This window comes from Ptychodera flava, unplaced genomic scaffold (genome assembly GCF_041260155.1).
Source record: "Ptychodera flava strain L36383 unplaced genomic scaffold, AS_Pfla_20210202 Scaffold_93__1_contigs__length_395732_pilon, whole genome shotgun sequence".
NCBI lineage: Eukaryota > Metazoa > Hemichordata > Enteropneusta > Ptychoderidae > Ptychodera > Ptychodera flava.
Genome location: NW_027248415.1, coordinates 302,917 through 328,874, shown reverse-complemented (window position 1 = coordinate 328,874; position 25,958 = coordinate 302,917). Strand labels below are relative to the sequence as shown.

General features: G+C 34.4%; 2 protein-coding genes across 7 annotated transcripts in view; one reads left to right on the top strand and one right to left on the bottom strand.

Moving 5' to 3' along the window:
• LOC139129120 (voltage-dependent calcium channel subunit alpha-2/delta-3-like) overlaps positions 1–16,494 on the bottom strand; it is a 34,655-nt gene extending 18,161 nt beyond the window's left edge. For all 6 annotated transcript variants that reach the window (XM_070694773.1, XM_070694778.1, XM_070694772.1 and 3 more), the window contains exons 1-5: positions 16,197–16,494; positions 16,018–16,094; positions 11,538–11,660; positions 1,197–1,262; positions 164–338 (exon numbers count right to left, since the gene is read on the bottom strand). In XM_070694773.1, coding sequence (XP_070550874.1) covers positions 164–338; positions 1,197–1,262; positions 11,538–11,600 — 304 coding nt within the window. In that variant the 5' untranslated portion in view covers positions 11,601–11,660; positions 16,018–16,094; positions 16,197–16,494. The remainder of the gene's footprint in view (positions 1–163; positions 339–1,196; positions 1,263–11,537; positions 11,661–16,017; positions 16,095–16,196) is intronic.
• LOC139129121 (carbohydrate sulfotransferase 3-like) overlaps positions 1–25,958 on the top strand; it is a 90,554-nt gene that overhangs the window by 52,549 nt on the left and 12,047 nt on the right. The gene's annotated exons all lie outside the window — the stretch shown is intronic.

Here is a 25,958-nt window from a genome sequence, read left to right as displayed (position 1 = left end):
TACATACCAGTACATGAAGTCTAGTATTTACTTCTACATTGACAATTCATACTTCCATTCTTCTAGACCAATGGCATCCATACAACAGTTAACAGAAGCAGTTCTTATAAATGTAGAATTTCATTTGAATATTAGCAATTCTCACAGATGCTGGCAAACTCACCTCTATTGTAGACATTTGTGGGTACTTGAACAGTGCTTTCTGATATATTTACTTGAATATCATTAAAATGTTCATCTGCTATTAAGATGAACTCTCCTCCTAGGCCATCATGTAATTCATACCTCTGTGATTGATTATTCCAGTCATTAATTAGCATGGCATTGAAGTATGATACCTGTCAAGAGAGCCAATCAAAAGGCAAAACATTTACACCAAAGCATAGTGAGTCACCTAGACCTGACTAGTACACTGGGTGAAGTCAATTGCTAACAGCAGTACATATAAAACTGATGACAACATATATGTAAATATATATGCAAATCATCCTAAACACAATTCACAAACTTATTTTCATCATTCGCTGTGATTATTTGTTCTTTGCCCATCGAACATGACATTGGCTTATACCATCATTATATGATGCAAATTATATTATATTGTATATTCAAACACAATTGGTTCTACGGTAAAAGCCATACAACAATACCTAAGATACCAGTTGGCAATGGGTTGCTTAGGTACAGGTGTATGGGGTATTATCTTTTTTGAATGTAAATCTATGATTACCATCTCCAATGATACTGCAGGACTTAATGAAATCATAATGCTTTTTATGTAAAGCACTTCAATTTTTTAAACCGATACAGAACTTAAGAGAAAACAATTACCTGACAACTAAACAGAAATTTATCAAATTAGATGAACAGTAGAGAGCATAAGAGTCAATAGAAGATATCTGAACTGTTTCAGTCTTGGCTATATAATCAATCAAAGCTTGCTTATACCGTAGACTTAGACTGTCCACAAATTTTTTTTATGGACCATGGCTTTGTACATATTTGATGTAGGTATAATCATTGGTATACCAGTATTTCACTATGGTTGTGGCTATAACTTATATGGATCCCTGTTCTTAAGCTGTAACTTAACCTGTCATTAATGCAAGACATATTTATCAACTGTTTTAAGAGAGTCTTGTGTAATACAATGTAAGTAGCAATGGATATTTCTAATGCTATGATAGACACTTTACCTCATCTGGATCGTCCAATCTGGATTCCAGTTCCACATTTGCCTTTTCTGCTGCTGCAACAAGATTCTGTTGACATAAAATAGAAACACTTGTGGTAAAAGTTATGTCAAGTTGAAGTTGATATATATACAGTGAGTTTAAGTGACTCTTCAACTGACTGGAAATATTAATATTCAAATTCCAGCATCTCAGTTGGCTATTCATCATTCTACACTGAAGTAAAATGTGTTATTATCACAAAATAAATGCCGTCAAGGAATATTTGATTCATGTCATCATCTGAAAGTAAAATAATGACTTTTAATTATCAGTTATGCTACAGAAATGCTGAATATCAACGATGCACTTGAATGTGTTATCTACAAAGTGGAAACAGAGATATTATGTGAAGTATTATTGAACTTTAAAATGTTCAACGTATGAAATTACATTTAATTTTACATGAGATCATTGTCAAAGTAAATTACAGACAAAAAATATTACTGTACAATCAATTCAGCAGCCTGTTAGATAAAGAAACAAAAGTATCATTTGATACATGGAAATTACTTGATCTCTGTCAATTTACATTTTAATACTGCCTTGCATTCAAGATCTTGAAAACCTTATACAAGTCTGAATGGTACGATATTTTGAGGAAATATGATACCTATCAGACAGATGTATCACCAGAATTCAAAGAAGGTACTCCTGTTTAACGCATCCTCATACAAAACATCAAAATATTCTGGGAGCTTGGCAAATTTGTGTCCTTTTCATTAACTTGAAATAACAACCAGTACATAAACTCTAAGAAAAACACACAGAGTCTGATAAAAAGTGACATGATCCAGAGGAGCACATTTATGTATAGGAACACAAACACATTGATATCTGATATTTTATTTTTCAAGATGAGGAAACAAATGCTATTGTCATCAATGACAAAATTCATTACAAAAGGACAATCATCATGGGATGAAAAAGTTATTATTTACTGACCAAACTGTGATATGATATTAGTTTTGTGTACATGTATTTGTGACAGTATCACATTCATTGGACTTTCGAGTTTCATACCATATACTTACATGACTGTTGAAAATAATTCAAAATTGATACTTTTATATTGTATTGATAAAACCATAGTAAAAGATGATTTTTCTGAATATTTCACTTGTACATGTCTGCTATCATTTCTGAAATTTATTCCGGCTGCTCACTATGAAAATTGCAGCATCCTTCAAAATTTGTGATAAACTAGCCACAAATAAGTAACGGCACTAACAGATGATTAAAACAAACATTGTCAAAATCATTCATATTTCCTCAAATAGCAGTTATAAAACATTGAACCATCTACTGTATTTTACCCAACTTAATTCTCTGACGTGACACCTTCTGTATGAGTTTCATAATTTCAAGAAAAACTTGAAAAGTTTCTTTTTCTTGTTCTCAGACCATGGCTTGATGATGTACTTTTTTGGAGACACTTAACTGTGCTCCTTGACCAGTTATATATAATCGTTTCATAATTATGGCAAAGCAGTTTATCAATGAAATGAATGATAGGAAATTTATCATTTGCTACGTCAAACACAACTTAACCACCTTAAGCAAGAAATTGCTGTAGAGAAAGATAATCTAGCACATGATTGTTGTTAAAGGATAAAATACAAGTAATTACAAATAATTGAAAACTGCACCATTATATCTTTGAGGTAAGCACTGTAATCTTTCATTAATGTTACTGATAAAAACTGAAATGTAACCAATTTAAATGACTGGCTATACAATTCTATCCTTTAAAAATTTTTTGCAATCTTAGTGATAAAAGTCAGTGATATTTCTGAAGCTGGACTTTCACAACATCTGATAGAATTAGTGTAACAGGTAAATTGGCCAATAATACTGGTCAGAATTACTGCATAACAGTTACTCTGTTATCTGGCTGTTTTGATGTAAAGTAAAATCCAGGAATATATCCTGACATACAAACTTATGACATGAGAGCTCCACCTAAATACAGAGTACACATACATGTACCGGAACATCTCCAAGCCATAAGAATTCATGTTCGATACAACACGTACGTGACATTTCACCTGATAGGGTCATTTCAGGATTTTCAGGGACTTGTAATTTTATGGCTTTGCATTTAAAAGTGCCATTTATTGAAATTTATCATTATTATTAATATTGTGTTCATTTATTATTTTTTACTAATTGTTGTCACTCACTCTCATGACATTTAAAAAGCTGTCTATGCATCATCAACTTCAGGAACCTTGGTGAATAATATCTACTTGATGATATTTTCCACACAGCATTATTTTTTTTTTAATCTACGGCATAATAGATTAAAGGTATACATGTACTTGATTTCAGAAGTGCAGTGCCGACTAATAATGTTACTGCCATTCCGAAAGAAGATATGCAAAACCCATGTCATATTTATAAGCTTATTATTTCTTCAGTTAATGCTAAAGTGCCTTCCCTTTTACACAAAGTTATTTGTATCACGTCCATACATGCATGTATTTATTATCTTGATTTTGTAAAACAAAATTAAAAAAAACCAACATCACTATAAATGAATGCATCTGCATAATTAGAAAGTATACCTTGAGTGTTTATTAAACTCAGATGTGGATGGTCCATGCTTTAAGATGTCTCCAAGGATCTGACATATTCCGTAAAGCCATCAATTGTCTGCTTAATCTATGAGGCTCTCAGGGTAATATCGTAATCTAACATTCTGTGAATTCAGTTATCAATGAAAGGCATGCATTACCTTTACTGTATACAACTGTATCTACAGACAGTTTGACAGTCCCTCACACCTATTTTCTTTGTGAAAGTTATTGTACACTATTTATTGCAAGTGCTGAGGGTTCAAAAATGTTTATTCATGTCAAAGATACACGGTTCCAGTGCCAAAGGCAAGAGGCCTAAGTATATACTCAAACAAAACATTGCATCACTACTCAGAATGAAATAAAAATTAACCTAAAATAAAATAAACCTTCTAACACATTTTGGTTTTCTACACAATATGCTTTCAGATCTTTATTGATGCAAGTCGTCATTCCAAGAAGGTACAATCCCGGGATGTTTCTTATCATGATTTAGGTTTTTATTTGTACTCTAAATTGAATTTCACAACATGAGAGTACTACTTTTTCTTCAAAGAAGATTTCAGAGATGGACTATATCAGAATATCAGATTTTGCTCACAATTAAACAAATATTTGTTTCTATACAAAAATACCATTAATGCTTCTGAAAGAAAATAATGTAGTTTTGCCTGCTGGAAAGATAAGTGATATTTAAAAGGTATTTCACTGCTATTTTACATGCCCCCTGCTAAAATTAAATTCATCCTTGACAATGTTGAAACAATTAGTCTTCTACCTATAAGATATTTAATAGGCACAATACAGCATATCGTCAATTTGTGTGATGCAACTTCAGGGCCAATTATGTAAACACATATATTGAACGACATGCATAGGAAACTCTATAGAAATGTTATTATGTAAACTTTGCAATAACAAATGGGAAAATATAATGCTATGATGATGGTGTAAACATTTTTATTTGCGACGCATTCATGCCAGCTATTTCTCCCCTCTCCTGAATTTCATTAGGCTGACCGGAAGAGTATGCTATACATAATCTCAAAGCCTATGAGTTCATCCACAAAAGCTATGATCTAGGAGTTCGCGGATATCACCATGCAGAGCAGGAAATGCACACAAGTTCGCTATGCTAAATGACCTGTGACCCTTTCACCCATTTCCCTCTCTAGAGGTCCAACTTTACTAGAAAACAATGGGGTTGGTTCAATCCATGCTGGTGTGAAAAGGTTGAAGTGTAGACTGATAGACAGGAGTCAACTGCAAAATTTTACGGAAGTGGGTTCAGACTGACTCATATAACTTCCTCAGCAGACTTCTACCTCAGATTGAAAGGAGCTAAAAAGGATAATAACACATTCTCAGAAAGTGATCATGCCATTTGCATGTGCATGAATACAAGTACTGGAAAATGGAGAGAAACACAAAGAAACGATTTTAAGGGAAAGATGGAGAACTGAGTATTGGATGCAGCAGAATCTTTTTTCTCTCTTTTCATCCATCAATGGTATAGTGAGTCAAATGATTTAGTGTTCATCACTTTAATGGAACACAGAAGTCATCACGGTTATGGATGCCACAATTACCTTGGTAACCATGGATGCCAGTATCTCCATCTCCATGGTGACTGAACAGGATGTAGCAGTCTCAATGATAACAATTCAGATGTTGGAAACTTCACAAACACCGAGACATTGGAGTTGCATAGATTAATCCTTTAAAAGATATATGAATGTTAATTTCCAAATCTTTTGAATTTTACCCTCCTGATAATTCAACTGGTCCAAGGAAACAGAATTTTGTGAAATTTTTCCGAGCTTTGTTCAATTTATTTTCGTGAAGTAAATGTACAAACTCAGTTAACTTCTTCATATCAATGTTTTAACAAATACAATGTATACAGCTGTCGACTGAGGAGTATCATGATTTTCTTATTTGAGTTACATTGTTTTCGAACAACGGTATTAATATCATTTCTGTACTATATTCAAATAGCACATACATATACTTTTACTCTGCATTTAATCATAACATAATTTCCCTGTATTGTTGGCACACATTCAAAGCTTTATGTTGCCTTGAGCCATGTACATGTAACTTAACACTGGTATTGCTACTTTACTTCAGACTATAACGCAACTCAACATATCAACTCTTCATGAGACCTGGGTCACTGTACTCTGACTACATGACTTTCTACGGTACCATCATTTCTATTACGTATTGTTACCAGCTAACATGCGCTATATTCAAAAGAATTATGAATTTTTGGTAGGCAAGTATTCAAAAACATTTCACCTACAACATGAACTCATTTGCTGATTCAGTCACATTTTCTCTACAGTAGAATAGCTGTCAAGAAAAAACTTGAAATAAACAAATATAATAATTATATGTTACACCGCGTACCGGTTTGTAGATGCCTGGTCTTGGATTTGTGTTCATAGCATAATCATAACCACAAATTCTTTCATAAAAATTGAATCACCAAGACATAAAATGTTAAGTGTGAAATGCTCACATACCTTAATATTGTAACATTTTTATCCTCACAAATTATTTACAACTTATGCATAATTCATTGTGTTTCATTTTGCTTAATTAAAGGGGATTATTTCTGGGTGCAAAATGTGACTTCATCTCCAACTTTTACAATCCTTACATCTACTTTTTCAATATGTCATCTTTGAGCACCAATCAGTGTTAGATTAATTCACCGTATCATAACGCTAAGTTTTTAAAATTTTTCATTTAATACTGGTTAATACTGCATAATATGCCTTCTAAATTTCATACTAGCTAATAAATCATATAAATATACAGACCTTGCGTTACAAGACTGACACCATACTGTCTTAGTTCTTAAACATCACGCATTGAACTAACATCTACATTTTATTTGGTATTTATGAAAAAACTGCAAATGTGTTTATGCAAATCTATACTTCATCTAATATTAATGGTCACTTTCACACACATAATGTAACGCTATACATAAATTGACACAAGATTTAAATGTGTTACTGATCCATTTCATAGTTTCACACTTGTATTCAAAGCATGTAATATGTATCAATTTATCAGAGGAACGACATTGTGAAGGGTGTTACACTAACTAGTACCTGTGATGTAGTTTAAAATACACAGAAAAAAACTGAATCATTGTCCCTTTTGAGATACACATCAACTGTTGTGATAAAAATGCACATTTACCGTGCCTAATAATATCATAATTTACATAAAGTATTATAATAATGCCTGTACAGTGTTTGTAAATGTCTGTAATTTATCAAAATTGCTGTGATGGCGACACATTGCTTCCAGAACAAACATTCACAGAATACTTGCATCATAATGAAGTTTTCCAAAATAATATTGAATGGACCACCAGCATGTTATGAAGAAATGAACATAGTATGATTTGAAATTGTGATCAGTATGAAAAATTAGTTGTAAATAATAATTAAAAAATACCATCGAATGAGGTAAAGATTCTGTATTATTTTCTTGTTAATGTTCAAGGGGTGAACATGACTAGGTCTAAGCTTTCTGAATATAATGTCACATTTCATGAAATAACACTATAGTGATCGGAGACTATTTTTATCATTGCTAATTATTCTAAAAGAAACTTGCTGGTTTATAGTAGAAGTACTTGTATATAGACAAAGCACATAACCTGTGGATTTGTACCACATATCTGCATTTCTACTGATTTTGCCTTCAGATTCTATTACTTGATGAACAGTCAATGACATTTAGTTTTAAAAGAGTGGATATCAAAAATAAAAGTCACTGCAAAAAATCAGATTACAGCCGATAAGAGGAGCCACCAGCTAAACAATACAATGGATAAAGTACACTAAGTTCATTTTATCCAGTTTATCTATTTCATTATTGCACATGCCAACACACCGTAGGCTTTATTCTGTCAAAAAAGTGTTATATAATTGTCAGGTCTCACAAAATCATTGATTTTCAGTGTTTATGATAACCCCGTTTCAATGAATGATCAATCCATGCATGAAATTAGGCAAAGAAATTTTATTTTGTACCTCTTCCAGCAACTATTTGACAATGGAACAGCCCACTGAATAGTGTATTTTTGGTTCTTTTATAAAGTTTAGCACACTGAAATGCATATAATAAATTCACCAAATTAATCACTCAAATACAAGCTTGCTCGATAAATCTCTTACATTTTTCATTTTGAAATAAACGTAATACAGAAAATGCTGATAGTACCATGCCACCTCCGATGACATTTCCGTGAGAAACGATTCCATGCTGAAAAGCTGAAAGGTTGGGATCAAGTGGATAATGGTTGTAATTTGGAATGGAAATGACGATATAGCCTAACCTCACAACTAATAAGTACAAATTAACTCAATATAGATCTACTCATAAATATTTAAATAATGCAAGTGAACACGACGATACACTCAGTTTCATTATTACCCTGCGTTAATTGTCATCGCTGTAACTGCAGTCAGCAAATTATCATTTGACTCATGATGCTAAATAGTTATCAACAAAGATCAGTATCGTGATAAAACTTGCAATTTGATTTTACAATTATAATAATAACAACAATGAAACAAATTTACTCTTGTCCTTATTACTGATTTGAATATGCATAATTATCTCCAAAATATGCAAAATTATTGACAGACTCAGGTGAGAGTTTCTGACATGAAAACTCCCCATCGCTCTAACGGGGCCTCATCAGCCTGCATAAGAGGTATCATGAATTATTCTTATCACCAGCATCAAACTGAAATGCAAACTGGGATTGCGAAAACAAAAGTAATCATCATTAATATGCAGACTACATACATTTGACTGCTGGTAATTGATTGATTCCCCTATACCTGTATACTGAATACTGTCACTGTTGTGTTTTCACACACACTCTGCTATTGTCTGCTCTATATTCACATTTTAATCAAAGGGTTTTTGTAGAAAATAGCCTAGTTTTCAGATCATTTTCAGAAAACACATATGGTGCATGCAGTACAATACTCTATTCTTTGAGTATCGTTGCAGCTGTACACATTTCCCCTATGGTACAGCCTAAGAATAGCTATCAACATGTATATATATTTGCATATAAGAAAACAACAGTGAACTGAACTACAATCCAAAATTAACTAAATTGTGGGAAATGCTATTATATTGATGGTTTTGTTTTCTTGTAAAATTTAACTTGATACAAGAGATGTATTACCTACCTACATGTCTTTCTTTACAAACTGTCATTTTCAACTGATAGATTTGAATATCACAGTTGTAACTAAAACATGATTAATTGACCTCAAAGATGGATACATAGAGAGGAACTCAAAAATCTCATGATTAGTCAAGAATGGAGGAATGCTTGGAAACCTGATTAAAGAAAGAAGTTAAATATCGTTTCTCTAGAAGTTAACCGAAGATAACATTTTACAGTCTACATCAGGCATTGTACATTTGTATTTTTGTCATAAAGCTGAACCAAAATCGAGGTTTTTCATTCTACTTGAAGCTGTAAATTATATACACTTGAATCCCAGGTGGTAAGACGATGAGTAATTCTAAACTGTAGACCCCTTCATCCATACCAATTAGGGATTGTACATAAATTTTACTGGGAAAACTACATTTTTGAACTGTAAGCAACAGCAAGGTACCATATAATGGTAGTGGTACATCGTTCTTTTGACAATCCAGTATGAGACAGATAAAGTCATCACTTTGTTCAACATAATTTGTCTTTACTTATTGATACTACAAAATACTGATAGCTTTCATGAGGAAAACGTTTTTAATCATGGATAGAATAGTACTTTCACACTATAGTGCATCGATAAACTGCAAAATGGAAAGATTTTTAACTTGACCTCAAACACGCTAGCTGCAGTGTTTACACTGGAATGTTAATTACCAAAGGATTTTTCTCATCAAAGAGAAGTGAAAAATTGTGTTTTGTGATTCTACAAATGGAAAGTTTCCGGGCATTAAAGAAATTTTGTTTTCATCCATGTTTGTTACATGTAATTCAAATGAATTGGAATATTAATTCTAGGGATTTTCAAAAGAGAAGAAAATGACCAGTTCTTAAATTAGTTTTGAGATAATATTCCAAAAGTATACCGGTATAAATGCTGTTTTGTTTTATCTCACATCTGATGGTCGGTTTTACACAACACTTCCAACAGGATCTAAAGCCGATAAAAGTCAATGTTTAGCAAATATGAATGCCAACATATCTCTCTTTGAGCCTTACTTTTAGTTCTTAAATATCCTTCACATGTCATTATTATTTCAACAAGGAATGCTTGTTCTTCTAGTGGACAAGAAAGATTACTATGGAAACTCAACAGATTTTATCAAAAAGAGCTATGCAATGGCTTAACAACTATCCAAATCTGAATTTACGAATATGTTGGTTCTGGATCTTTCCGCAATTCACAGTGGCTGTGTGTCCTTAACATTCACTACAATTTTCACATACCCTGTAACAGACCATATCCTATTTCATGAACTTCTTAAAAATTTTTGTTGCTACAAAAAGATATATAACTTCAGTCTATAAAATGAAGAAATTCTGCCTGTATCATATCACACATCACTTCTGAAAATTCATGGCACAGTAAGACATGGAAATTCATGGCACAGTAAGACATCGAAATTCATGGCACAGTGAAACATGGAAATTCATGGCACACTGAGACATGGAAATTCATGGCACAGTGAAATATGGAAATTCATGTACAGAATACATTGTGAAGTGTACTGTACACTGTTGTGTACACACGTATGAAGGTTATGGCAGCACAAAATATTGCCTCTTTCAGTTTGGCATTTATTGACACATCAAATATTCAAAACCATGATGAGAATAATATCAACATATTACTGCTTCAGGTCTACATATTTCATTAATTTCACATTCAGCATGTGGTCGCTGGACAATGACTGAGCTATATTGAAATACAGTGGAGGCCGATGTCTGGGAAAGTTCATGTTCCAAACACACTTTAGAAAACTGCAGTAATGCTTGGCAATGATTGGGTTGTACTCTGATAGAATCCAAAGCAAGGCTTTGCATTACAGCCTGTCAACAGTAAAATGTATAGTTTCATTGGGGCTTTCTGTAATTATCGTGTCAATTTCAAGGTCATAGCTACTTAACAAATATTGACCATGCAATACCTTACAATATCCTGACAAAAAATTTAGGGAAACACATACATCAAAATCGATGGAATAATGAATTAAAATATACAAAGCATTGGTATCGGAAGAGTTTTGAATTCAGTAATATTGGACATTACTGATATTGTAGACTACATTATTCGTACAATGACGTCATCGTGTTTTCATTCTCAGAGAAAAATCAACAATACACTGTACTTATAATGGTTCATTATTGAACAACAGTTTGAGTCTAATTTTTAAATTTGAATAAGTTATTGGAAATTTTCGTCAACACAAGAAGTACTTGAAAAGAAAACACATCTGCAATTTTTAGAGTAAATATTTTGCATCAGCTGTACAAAGAGTCATGAAAAGATTTTGTGATATGTATCTGATGCTAGCACCAATGGCTCTGTTCCATTGAAGGAATGACATTAACGAGTGTTATTTTTCAGGAATTTGTGATCTGTTCCGTTGTCATAACGACTAGATGTGTGAAGTGATACTGTTGTAATGGAATTAATGTTTGTTGTACCACACTTACCTTCACAGCGTTCACTTTTTTGTTTAGCATTTGCTCCATATTTTCGGAAATACTTTTTATCATTTCAGTACCATCTTTTTGAGTGATTGTAAAGCTGTTTGCAGTAAGCTCCTCATTGTAAATCTGAAAAAATAAGAATCTGTACTTAGTGCATTGCAGAGAAGAAATATATATGATTTCTGAAACTGAATACATAGTGATGAGCTATTTGAAAAAAATATGTTTTGAAGTTTTGGGCACTCGCCCGTGCAAAGTCTTATATATATGAGTGAAGGAAGATCAGGAAAAATTATTTGTTGTAGAATGCATCTTGGTACATGTATAAGTATGCTTGTTTTTCCTATTTTCTGATTCAGTTTCATAAAACATGGATGCCACAGTATTTACACAATACAAATTTTGAATTGAGTTTAGCATCATCAAGTTTATTGTCACTAAAATTATTACATGTCGAACAGCAAAGGTGAATCTTCACACCATTATAAATTACTTAACTTTTGGTAATATTTTCCTGTTTGAATTGAAATGTAACTTTAAGAAAAAACAAAAAAGTACATGTAAATTAATGACTGCCATATAAAAATCCATAGTAAATATTACAAGTGTTGAATTATTATTGTTTTATCACTATAGTTGCTGACAATATTTACATGAGTATCATAATGATAGGGTCAGAAAAGCTACAAAAATTGATTTTTTCCTGTGAAATTTTCAAGTTTTACTGCAAATATCTTAGCAGGCCTTTTCAACAGTATTTCCATACGCGGCAACACAAGTGTTGTCAAGATATTGAATTATGTAATTTATAAATATTAAATGGGGTTTGGTATGTTCTTGTCAAAACCCTACCATACATGTCAAGCAATGTTAAACAAAAAATCAAGCTAATGTGCAAAAATCAAATTAATATTCTATATCGTGATGAAAAAGATGCCATTTAACTGTGTGGGATTGTCAGTTACTTCAAATTATCTGTTTATTTCCTCTGGAAAATGTGCATTTAAAATATTACAGATTGTATGATGATCAAAATCTTTGCATTGTTTCAAGATCTAGGCTCAAGTACATTTGATATTCAAATAATAATGGTAATTAAGATAATGAAGAAAAGGTTTTGAACAAGCCACCGGCACACAGTATTTCCATGGATATTATGTTTCTCAGCATGTTCTTAAAAAGCTTTTTATGTCTCTGCCTGAAGATAGAATGTTTGAAAATCACGTGGATATATGTGTATATTGGACCATGGCAACAGAATTCAAAGAAAAGTATAAAGAGATGCTAAATTATTGAAATACCATTCAGTAAAACTAAGTAACAGAATCTACCGGCCCAATTTTTCACATGAAATTAATTTCACAATTTCAGATTATCAAATAGTAAATGCCTTGAGATTAATCCCTAGTTAGACATTTCAAACTAATTCAGTCAGAAAACTGACTGCAGAAGCTGGTACGTCAAAAACGACATTGGAAACTGATATCTTACATCCTACTTATCAATATCTGTCTATTACTGTATAGAAACAAAACTACAAAAGCTTTATACTGATATCTCTTTGCATAACAAATTCAGTTGGTGTACGAGCTACTTGAGACATAAAGCTCCAACATAACGCAAATTACGCACAATTTTGAGAGTTCCTGATTTGGATTATATATTGTATACCTCCCTGGGACCAAGTGTGAATGATATTTTGAAATATATATCTTGAGTTTGGTGGTGTTCTATGTTGTACGTGGTACGACAAAGCCGATATACATGTACACAGTCGCCTACAAGGCTCCATGATTGAAAAGAATTGACGGGATTGAGCAGTGGCTGTGTGTGCATATGTGCTGAGAGATCCTGCACTGACCTCCACAAATCACCTAGCTACTGGCTGTTTACTCAAAGAGATTACAACTTTGAATGGTGTACAGCAGTTCCCTACAAAGGCAGAGGAACTGAAAAGATGTTGGTATTGAAGTCAACACAAGAACTGTCATATACTACCACATGAAGCATGTCTGTCATCTTTCTATTGTAAGAAAATGTCAATCACAATCAATAGTACAACAATCAATAGTACAACGTGTAAAGAAAATTCTTAAACTCTTCCATTTTCATAATTTGCTATATTGAATCACTTGTAATTCAAAATAATAATTACATAGTGCTTGTTATATTCAAAATATCATTCACTTCCCAAAGTTGAGCTTTGTAAAATATGAAATCTACCTATGCCGTGCTTCAAATCAAATTATGAAGGTAAACACTACGATATTATTTGGAGATTGGACTGAGAAAATTTCAAATTAATCGGTCAAATTTCAGAAAATTGAATAATCAGATCATACCTCTGTCTTGCTGAGCTTTTTTAGAATTGCACAATCAAATTAGAAAAATTTTCTGACAAAAGAAAATCGAGCAAGCACAACTCTGATGCTTTTTAGATGCCATAGACATCAATATATGCAAGGTGATGCCATAGACATCAATATATGCAAGGTAGATGCCATAGACATCAATATATGCAAGGTAGATGCCATAGACATCAATATATGCAAGGTGATGCCATAGACATCAATATATGCAAGGTAGATGCCATAGACATCAATATATGCAAGGTAGATGCCATAGACATCAATATATATGCAAGGTGATGCCATAGACATCAATATATGCAAGGTAGATGCCATAGACATCAATATATGCAAGGTAGATGCCATAGACATCAATATATGCAAGGTGATGCCATAGACATCAATATATGCAAGGTAGATGCCATAGACATCAATATATGCAAGGTGATGCCATAGACATCAATATATGCAAGGTAGATGCCATAGACATCAATATATGCAAGGTGATGCCATAGACATCAATATATGCAAGGTGATGCCATAGACATCAATATATGCAAGGTAGATGCCATAGACATCAATATATGTAAGGTAGAACATGATTATAAATGAAATATTTCATTGTAATATCTACTAAAACTTTGCTTTATTTCAGTTTATTGTAATGATTTAAGTGGCCCTATCTCTCTCTCTCTCTCCAAACCAAACAACCGTAACCTTTCAGACCTAATTTCTGTGAATTTCAAAACTGAGATATTGATATAAATATTTAAATGACTTATAACCAAATGAGTTAATGATTTATCAGAAAAACAGACAAGCGCAAAAATTCAAATAAAATCTGTTGTTAAGGCTTAATGTAGTAACAGCAACAGCAAGGACATGGCTTTTGCACTGACCTGCTTGTAAAGTGGTTTCTGATAGATAGGCTATTTTTATCATATCTGACATTTACCCAGTACACTGAAAATAAAACACCACCACTATGGTTGCTCTCATATCATATTTTTCCTCTTCATTCTTGAGGTGGTTTTTCTTAGCATTAGATATTTTATATCGTACAAAGAAGTGATAGTAACAGATAGAGACATAGAAACTGTTACATACAATTCAAGGAAATTTATCCGTGGTATCAAAAGTAATATTCAAGGGAGCATTCAATATACATCATCAAATATTTTCTGGGAAAGATCTAGGAAAATAAAAATTTCAAAGTCACAGCCTGAATAACAAACGCCCTTTACCGGCATATTTCACAGAGTGAACATGGCACCATGGATTGACAATAGGCAACTCATCTCATCACATATGTACAGAAGCATTACCATTATATCACACTGCACACACAACACTGAATAATAGATAGCTGCAGTGTCCTAATACCTCCATGCATTCTCTACACATCAATACTCTCATATCAGGTCTGCATATACTGGTAGCTAGCATATGTACAAGCTAACTATTTGATGGAAATATACCGGTGTATCTAATACAGCTGGTAACATTCAATATAGTTATCATATCAAAACAGCATGACTACATCTATATCCAGCATTACAATATTACATCTTTCCAAACATCAGGCGTTGTATTCCTTACTGTTTTATCAGAAATTTCACATACATCACATAATTAACCCTTCATTTTTCCTAATTTTGTTTGATCCAAAAGAAATCTAATAAGGTCGTCAAGGGTCATTCTTTAAGGGCACGTTTTGTAAATTGCAGTGTTTAGAATGCAGCAAGTCTCCAGCTTTACAGAATGACTTCAAATTAAACCAACAATTACTGCACTAATGACATGTGTGTATCTTGAATCCTTCCTAAAACAACTGACCTCATTGAATTTCTAAGAAAGCTTGTTTCTAATCTAACTGGAAGGGTCAGAAAATTTCTTTTTAGTTTTGACATCAATAAAAAGCCCTAAACAATTAAATACTTTTTATGTTCCAAAATGCACATCATCATGTTACAGAAATGAAAACGTCTGCTGTGTTTTATATGTAAAAATGACCTTATCTTCTCATAGCATCAATAGATGTCTTTACTGTGCATCTGGCAAACTATTAAGAGATAATTAAAAATTCAAAATGGCATCGTTAATGAGAAGAGTCCTTGTCTATGGAAATAACTCACCTGATTTAGAACATCAATTCCACTGTAATTAACACTGATACTGTTAGTATTTCACCAGCTCCTTGGCCCAACTCTCTCTGAAAACAATAAACAAACTCTGATAAGATACTCTCTGCGAAAATAAAGAGATATTGAGAGAAAAATTTGAGAATAAAGAGAAATAAGATACGGGTACTAACGTTGTTTCCTCTAGGGGAGTTTGAGAGTAGCTGGATGAAACGCATAACAGAGTACAGATGAGGAAAATCCAACGCAGTTCAATGTCTGCCATGCTATCTCCAATGGATGGTCATTTCTAATAATGCTAACAGTTCAATTAGAGGTACTTGGTTAGGGCTTTGTTCTTGATATGTCTGCTATACTTCCATCCAAACCACACAGGATAGATGAACTCCACAATGCAAGTAAAAATTGATTTTAGTTTTGCGCAGAGCACATAATCCGCCTACTGCCACCCTCTTGTCTACTTATGCTAATGTCAATTGACTGTCTACTTTTTGTTATTTATATTCCAACCTACCCTCAGGTTTCAACCATTAGGTGTGCGTATTATGGGTGTAGCAGAATTCCATTTGTGATAGAGGCATCAATTCAGTGATGTAATTTCTGAATTATATCCCAAATTATCAGCGGAAACCAAATAAAGGACGACTAAAATGGCAATTAGAACTAAAAGCCTTTGAAAGATAGTCTAGTTCTTAGACAATAAGGTCATTACGCATACATTAATAACACGCTATCTTACCTCTGGTAAAATGAACTATTCCATATGAATTATTCCCACTGTAGGCCGTGGGGAATATATTACCGTATTTTATTCTACATAGCAGTCATACAATATTCCTATCAAACTGTTTTCAAATTCACCATGATAATATCAGGGTTCATATTCTGTATTTTTATCTAGATCTGCTGTGAGCTAGTGGATGGACAATGGGGATGTATTTCAGCCATATTAAACAATGCTTCCTAATTAGAGTGGTTCAGTATGGAATTGTGCAATGAGCTCATGCATACTTCATGAGATGCGTAGCTTGACTAGTCCATGAAATCAATAAAAACCCTGTTAATACTGGGTCTGTTGCTGACAACATAGCCATGTTATATGGATGAATGACATGGACTATTTAAAGCCCAGAAGGTGATGAGCAATATTCTAACAGTACAGAGAATGTATACATACAGATGGAGTCAAGGCAGTGTGTGTGCAAACAGGTGTCTGTTTCATCTATGTGGTTAATACCAGTAGCATGTATGTATAGACACTATCATTTTCAACCCAAGACCTTTCACTTTTTATCAAAACAGAAACTTGCACCACAAAGAAGAAGAATGGTTTGTGTTAGGGGATAATTGTGTCTCTTTTCACTGTAATTTATGAGAAAATTTGACTGACATTGAAGCAAGTTCTCAATATTATGGCTATATTTAGATGTGTCGTGTTGTCAGAGTACCTGTGTTTGCCATCCACAGCTGCAATTTATAGATTTCCTATTTTAGATTGTATTGATGGATATCTCAGTTGGTTATGCTGATTACAATTTACATTTCTCATTTTAATTTCACCACAGAAATTAATGACAATATTATCTTGTCTTGTTCATTGTTTTTGTTTGTCTGTTTTGGTTTTTTCTTCTTCAATCAATCTTTGCTGCAGCTGACAATGTCATCGTGACATGACAAAAGATATCAAGATGTCAGCTTCTCATATTGCATGATGTATTCATTTCATTGTTTCATGACATGTTACTGTCACATTCCAAATTATTTTCTGAAGAGCAGAACAACTTTGTGTTTGAAAGTGTTATATTTGGACAACGTAATGAACTTGAAATTAAATATGCTGTCTGATATAACATTTATGAAACATGACAAGCAAATTATGTCAATTTTTTAAAAACTGTTTTTGCGTTTCCTACAAATTTGATGACACTAAAATTTTCTTTCACTATTTTTCTTAAATTTCACAACAAGCAATCAAATTTCTGACAATATTGATATTAGATATTAAAACCCTGATCCAATCATGCAAAATAAACACTATTGTAGAGCAGATATTGGTTTGCTTCTGGTTACTATTTACAAAAAGAATTTGCTACAACAAAGGTAGAAGCCAATGTGTGTTACTGACCTGGTAATTCTAGCTACATGTAGCTATTAAATAGGATTGCACAATTCTTCGTTGATAAACAAAAAACACATGATGTCATTACAGTGGTTTACAAAAATGATATTTTTAAGTAGAGGCAGCCTACATTATCCCGATAATTCAATACAGAGTTGAATCACAGCTATTTTAATTTTGAGATTTACACGAACTGCATTTATCTATGAGGAATAAACTGGAATTTTATACCAGATCAAGATGCAAAACAACCTGGTAAGTGTACATGTTGGGCAAGTGTGATGATGACTTTACTATAGACTTTCATGATTGTTCTCTACAATGCTTTCCAAGTTCCTTTATTACAATCTCAAACCAGAAAAAAAATTGTTTCTGGGATTTATGTCCCTATGCATCACGTTTGATGAGCAGAATTTCTCTCAACAAAACAGTTAAAGTTCCTGTGCATTATTGACAACATTGAATGGCAAGTCATTTCAATTGCATGTCTTGCGAAAGAAACAAAAACCGAACACTAATATTATTCTGACATGTGTATTCACTGTCAGAATGTACAGTATGAACAAAAACACCTGTTCAACCCCAATTCCCAGTAAACAGGTCCAAAATCACTATTCAAACAATAGGTTTTGGGCCAAACCATGGTGTCAAAGGTTAAATAGGGAAATATTGCAGGGTGGAAAAATTCAAGGTAAATGTGTGAAAAAATACACAATTGACAAAAATGGAAGCACTCTCACTCCATGGAATGAATGTTGAATTATCCCTGTCAAAGTAATTTTCATTAGAAAACAAAGACTTTTGTAATAGCTTGTTTAAATTCAGACTACAGCAATGAACTTTGACATTGTGATTAATAAAGAGTAATTTGCAAAGAACATTAAGCAAATAGCATTATATCGTTGAAACCTGTCAATCAAACATTAATCTTGGGAAATTTAATTATCTCAGTACATTCTATTCTTTGAAACTTCAAAGGATTAGAGAATATAGTATAGGGAAATAATGTTGTCATTGTTATTAGTTGCTATGGCTGATACAATTGAATACGCATATATGTACCATTTTTGTCTGACAAGTTCAAACCATCAAACTTTATCAAATTCTGACATTGTTACATTTCTACGTATTATCTTTTGGCAAAATAAATAAACACAAAGTTCATAAAAAAATAAATACTTCATCTGTATGCCAAGATGACACTTTATGCAAATTTCACAAGATTTCTTGTAACCATGGAGACAAAAGATAAAAAATGTACTGTGAATATCAAATGTCATGGACAAGTACTGTCATTACATTTCATATTTGCTTTTCAAAGGATTCTACGATATGTTCTTTGTGTTTGCAATGTTGTGTAATGTTTTGCATATTACAAAACTACCGGTACTGTACATGAACTGATCTACAGAAAAGTCTAACCAATTCCATTTAATTCATTAGCATTACTTAATTGGTGTACCACAACCGGGTGATTTGGCACAAATCCAAACCACAAGACTGATAACAAACAGTTACATTTCAATTAACATAATTATGCTATTTCAACAACATTTATTGAGATGTCATAAAATTTCTCTATATATTAAATTGATACTCAAGTCAACATTGTAAAAATCCTATCCAGAGCTATCAATTCCATACTGGCATACATTATGCGATTGTGTGTGATACTATTGTCCAGAGCTCTGTCAGGGCATAAGTCATGCCACTGAAAGTAGACAAGTGTTCTATAAAAGAAAAGATGATTTGAGATTATGTACAGAGGGAAATTCTATAACTACTGAATGGAATTCCACCTTACAGATATGTCTGAAGTGTTTGCTGTAGGTTGCATTTACAAGAATTGAACAAGGTTAATTTTGAGGAATGTGATAAAACCAGTGAAAAATTCACTATCCCTGTCAGGTCAAGTCATGGTACCAAGGTGTGGCATGCATTTTGTCTTTATTTTTCTCCATGATCTGTTTCAAGGCATTTCAAATGTCTTGAGTTTTTCTAAATATGTTAAATCAGACATTTACAGTTTCTACCAACTTGACTTCATAGCAAAAACTAAACCGTGCAGAAAAACCTGTTAAAATGAGGGAGTGAAAACCTTAGCCTATATAATATACCGATACAGAGGGTATAAGTAACCCTCACAATCCAACCATGTCCAACCATATGCCATGAGGGCAACCATATTATCATTCAAATTGTACACATTAGCATACCTTGTTTACAATGTAGTGTGCATTCATCTATTCATATTTAAATGTGGTCCACATTTTCTATTCAAATAGAGACTTCCTTGGCAGAAATGAGCCACTACACTGACTTGTTGACCAGATCATATGGGGGAGGGGGATTATTCAGATGTGTAAAACAGCAACTATTAAAATTCATCTGGCAATTGATTTTTTCAATCTCATTAAAAGCTGACGTAGAGACGCGATACAAATTAAGTCTTTAGTCACAAAAGTTTCAATCATGGTTCAATGAACAAATATTTCTATATCAGAAATAGTACATAAAAGTAACAAAATTAATTAATAATCTCCAAGGAAATGTGGATGATGGGCATTTCCAGTAAGTGCAATGACAACTTATAATTGCTTACAATTTGCAGTTTGTGATGGTGTTGTCATCTATAAAATACACCATAACATTAATTCCCCTCCAGGCCCTCTGCTCTCTAATACAGTTCATATCTTAAATGTGAAGAAAATAAATTCTTATTTCACCCTACCTGCTTTATCATGAATCCCGATGACTAAAAGACCCAATAACGAACACAAGTGATGATAGAAATTGTGATTTTTAGTATAACGGCTTATCAAATCATCAAAACTTTGTTTTACTCCATGTTCATACTTCTTGAGAAATAAGTGAAATAATTATACTAAATGACAAAAGAGTCCAGTTTCCTACAAATTTGGAAACTGCTTTTACTAGTGTCAGAAACGTTAAGATAACGAGCAATACATACGGCTTACATGGCTTCATCATCAAGTTCATGGACCATTTCATATTGGTCACAAGTTGGTGGCAAAGTTAATCTACAATCATTGTACTGGTTCTATGAAATGTTGGTGTATCTCTATGTGAAAAGTCTTGTGTAGCTTAATTGAATTGATTCCCCTTAAAAGAGTTTTGTCGGTTCAGAGAGGATTTTAAAAAGTTACCTAAATTACAATGACAGTCCTATTTCAAGGTAAACCCCCTGTCCCTCCCCCCCCCCCTCCCTCAAATCCCCCTCCCACAATTGATCCTTCCATAAAAAAACTGATATAAAGGGAATGGAAATGTGACAAAAGTACGTTGTTGTGATGACTATTTTACACGCTGTTCAAAATATTTGAATCTATCACTAGTTGTGTTTGCTGTCGCATGGAACCGCGTGTGGTGTTTTGTGTTTTCCAAGGCCGGATAACGGCTGGTTATAGGCTATCTGAACAACCATTGGTGGTCTCTCTTTCACAGGTTCCATGCTAACACAAACTGGTTCATTTTGAGAAAATACGACGACAGCAGTATTGGCCCATGCATGTGCTGTCGATGATTCGATCTAGTGGAGAAAGCGGAGTCCAGAAAGTTTACCGTCAGTCAGTGACATGCATAATAGTAACTGATAGCAAATATTGCCTTATGAGTCACACTTACACTCATCTCCGCCGGCAACACATGTATCTTGAGTGGCAAGATTGTCGGGAAGTTGTCAACGGCCATGATACGTGGCAGTCGGGGCTCCACCGTGCACCCGGCCGACCGCGCGCTTCTCCGGCGATATCGAAGATATGGGGCTCTTCGAATGCCAAAAGTCACCTGCGGTCAAGACATTTCTTTCTTCGGAAATCTCTTAACCGAAACATGCTTGGAAACTTGGGACGATTGACAGCAATAGCCTATGAATATATTCCATCACAAACCAGACAATCGATCATTAACCGCAGGTTTGGCCGTTCACATAAGAGACATGGAGTTGACCCAGGGTGACCCGTTTGACCTCCTTATCTCTTAACCATCTGTTCCTGATAAAACTGTAGTCTTGACCACAAAAGGCGACCTCGACCAGTCACTGGCAGCTTGAAGGAGGAGTTCGAAAGTACTGTATATCAACATATAAAAATGCGGTGATCATAAAGGTTTGGTGGGCTATATGTTTATTCTTTTTGAAGAATTGAGATGAACACTAAGGTACCGTTCAGTTTTTACGGCCGGGGGGGCCGGCAAAATCCAGGGGGGGGGTCATCATAATTTTGGAATCTGCAAAGGGGGGGTCATCGCTTTTTCACTGGTAGGAAAGGGGGGGTCACCACATTTTCAAAAACATAATACCAACAATAAAGTTCACTTTATGCCATGGCCATGATCGACCCTCTTTACCGGCGGGCCACCTTCGGCGGCCCACTACAATAAATTGACTTTATGTAATACCCCACGGCAATCTTACCGTAAAATTCCCAACTGAAGCCGCGGCTTGTATTAGAAACATTTCTGAGGGACCCCTGGGATCACGCACTGAATAATGGTAATGGCCGCGCGCCTTCAGCGGCCCTGTCCAGTAAAGTCTACTTTATGCAATAGCCATGATCGACCCTCTTTAACGGCGGGCCACCTTTGGTGGCCCACTAGAATAAAGTGGACTTTACGTAATGGCCCATGACCCTCTTAACCGGAGGGCTGCCTTTGGCGAACCACTCCGATAAAGTTTACTTTATACAATGTCCATGGACATGAGTTGTCTATGGAAATGAAGTTAAAAATTGCCTTACAGTCCTCCTAATTAACAGACGTTTCAATGGATGTGGCTGAGAAGTTTGTGCACTGGCATCGAATAAAGTGCGCCGCGTACCGGAGTTCAAATCCAAACCATGCGGGTAAATTTGACATATGGGTTTTGGTTATATTTCAGGGGGGGGGGGTCATCAATTTTTTTCGTCTGACAAAGGGGGGGTCATCTTTTTTTCACAAAAAATGCAGGGGGGGGTCTATATTTTTTTGAACACCGGCGACAAGATTTTGCCGGCCCCCCCCCCAGGCCGTAAAAACTGAACGCTCCCTAAGTGTTCACAGTTATTCCAAATAAATGTAGGGGGAGCATACGTTGACAAGTTAGCCTCAGTGAGCCTAACTCGCGAATTTAATGAAAGGACTGTATAATATGACCATGCAATGCAAAATACGTGTACACAGTTTTGCATATAAATGAAATGTGAAAAATTATGAACAATATTCCTGTGCTGAAGTACCTAAAGTTCCCATCTCAATAGTATCACAAACCCCCGTTGAGGGCGTTGTTAGAGGTAGCTCGGAATCTTTCTATCCAGCCTGACTGGGCGTCCCATCCTGCCGTTCAATAACATCCCTTCCTCTTTCTTTACAAAATTTAGTCTATACATTAAAAAGTGTGAAAACCTGGATTTGTGGTCATAGTTATGTATTTACCATTGCATAAAAGCATCCCCTATCTGATCACTGGTTCACTTTTCATCAGTGTAAAATACCAAACAAACAGCAACATCTGACTGTTGACGCTTCGATACGCTGTTCTCCCTAAAGAATTTCTAGCGTTGATTACTTTTCAAATGATGAGAATGAACACCTTGACATTTATTGCAAGACTGCATGCCAAGAAAATCCAGTATTGTGAGAGTAAAAATCAACGTGAACATTGTTAGAATGGAAATTTGTCAACAAGGTGGTATGGGGGAATTTTGCATGCCTATTATATTCGAAATTATTTTCTCTTTGTTTTTGGAAAGCAGATAAAAAGTACATCAAATCATTGTATACATGTTGAGTTGCTTTATCGGGTTTGTTGGCAAAGTTGTTTTCAGTCACAGTGTTTTCCATACAATGACGAAAAGTTACGGGAGTGAAAGGATTGGGTAGCCTATTAAATGTTGTCAAATTCATAGTCATGTGTTTTCTGAAAATCCGCTTAGGCTGCGCCTACGTACCCCATAGACGTGTGTATATGCGCCTGAGAAGAACCTTCTCCTCAGGCATATGTACACACGTCTATGGGGTACGTAGGCGCAGAGCGGATTAATAGAAAACACGTGACTGTTGTCAATATGTTAGCCGAGTTGCGGTTACAGTCAACAAGTCGGTTTTCGGAACTTCGATAAGAGGTTGATATGGCAACCATATCATTAAATAATTGACAAGCAAATTGGTCATAGCATTTTGGCTCATGCTTCCAGGAGAATCGGGGAAGATAAAATTAAGGAATTAATGATTTCTAGAGTTTCTGTATCTTTGTGGAGATCTTTGCATTTATTTGCCTGCGCCTAATATCATGGCAAAGTTTCAATCATGTCTGAACACAGGGGCCTCGGGTGTATTACAAAATGAACAGAAAAAAAAACATAAAAGAGACAATCATCAAACGAACAAGTGAGCAAACAAACAAGTATACTGACTGGTTTATATGACAAATATGTATAGTAGATCAGTTGTAATCAACAGGTAATCAACAGGTAATCAACGTACGTAAGCATCCTGCAACGATCTCCTTACTCTGACTAAACCAGAGAGGGCGACCAAGAATTGCGATGCTGATATTCATTCTGCGTATTTTTAGACACGAATCGATTAATCATTAATTTCATTTCAATATTGCTCTTCATAAAGCAATGAGCTGGTGGATTATGGCACACCCCTTCAGCATCCCTTCAACATTTCAGCGAAATTTCCAAGAGAAGTAAATCAGTGTCTCAAGTTTCATTACGTGATCACAAATCGTACCAGTTGAAGGTGTTTTAATAAAAAACATTTTAAAGTTTGTTTCTTTTTTTTCTTCAATTTGTTATAATGTTAAAAAGGTAGATGCACATCTCTAATGGACGATGACACGCCGGGTATGATTACGTCATTGAATGTATCTGATTTAAATGGACTCTAACACTGATAGACTTCTTTTACCAATACCATAATATCTGAATTAGTAATAATACAACATACTACACATAAATAAATGAGATACCTTGTCCGTTTCATCTAATCCATCCATCATTAGCATACTCAGTTGTGTGAACCAAATGTTATTTACCATTCGAGAAGCCTTACATACAGCTTTAAGATCAATGACCAATATTTCTACAATCGAACGATGTTGGAAGTTTGTTACTTTGCTTTTGCCAATTTGTAGTGATCATGCAATGCTAAAAATGTCTTCTCGACAATCACCTTTCTTATGCATATCTCTCAATAATTTGGAAACCAACTCACTATCGGCAAATCTCGCCTTGTTGCTTTTTATGATGAAAACAAGAGATATCCTTGCACACCTTCTTATCATGGAGGCTTTGGCTTCGCTTTTGCCGGGTGATTTGAAGTGTTGTGATCTATTCTATTCTACCGTGTTTGGAACTTGAATTTCACACACCTTTGACTCTTAAACAATGGTCAATTGGCATTTCAAGGAGTAGCAGGTATATTTTAACCAGGCATGTACCGCATCTAGTAGTGTAATAAGAAAAACATTTTGCAGAGTGAAAGACGCACTTCTCTTCTTCAGATTTAGGGATTGTCAGTTTCTTCAGCCGGGGATGTGTTATTTTTTGCCGACCTCAAAAAGTGGCTGACCCTATTCCAACTTGAGAAAAAAGGGTGACCCCTGTTTCAAATTTTGAAAAAAGGGTGACCCCCTGCGCGCGACAAATGTAAAACAAAAATATTAAACGAAAAATATTAAACATACAGATATCTCTGATATATACATGGCCGATATATCACAGTCACCCGCCCGAAGGGGGCGCTGAAAATGTGTCTGATCATTAAAGTTACGTACCCGAAGGGCGCGCCGAAAAACGCAACTGAATGAGGA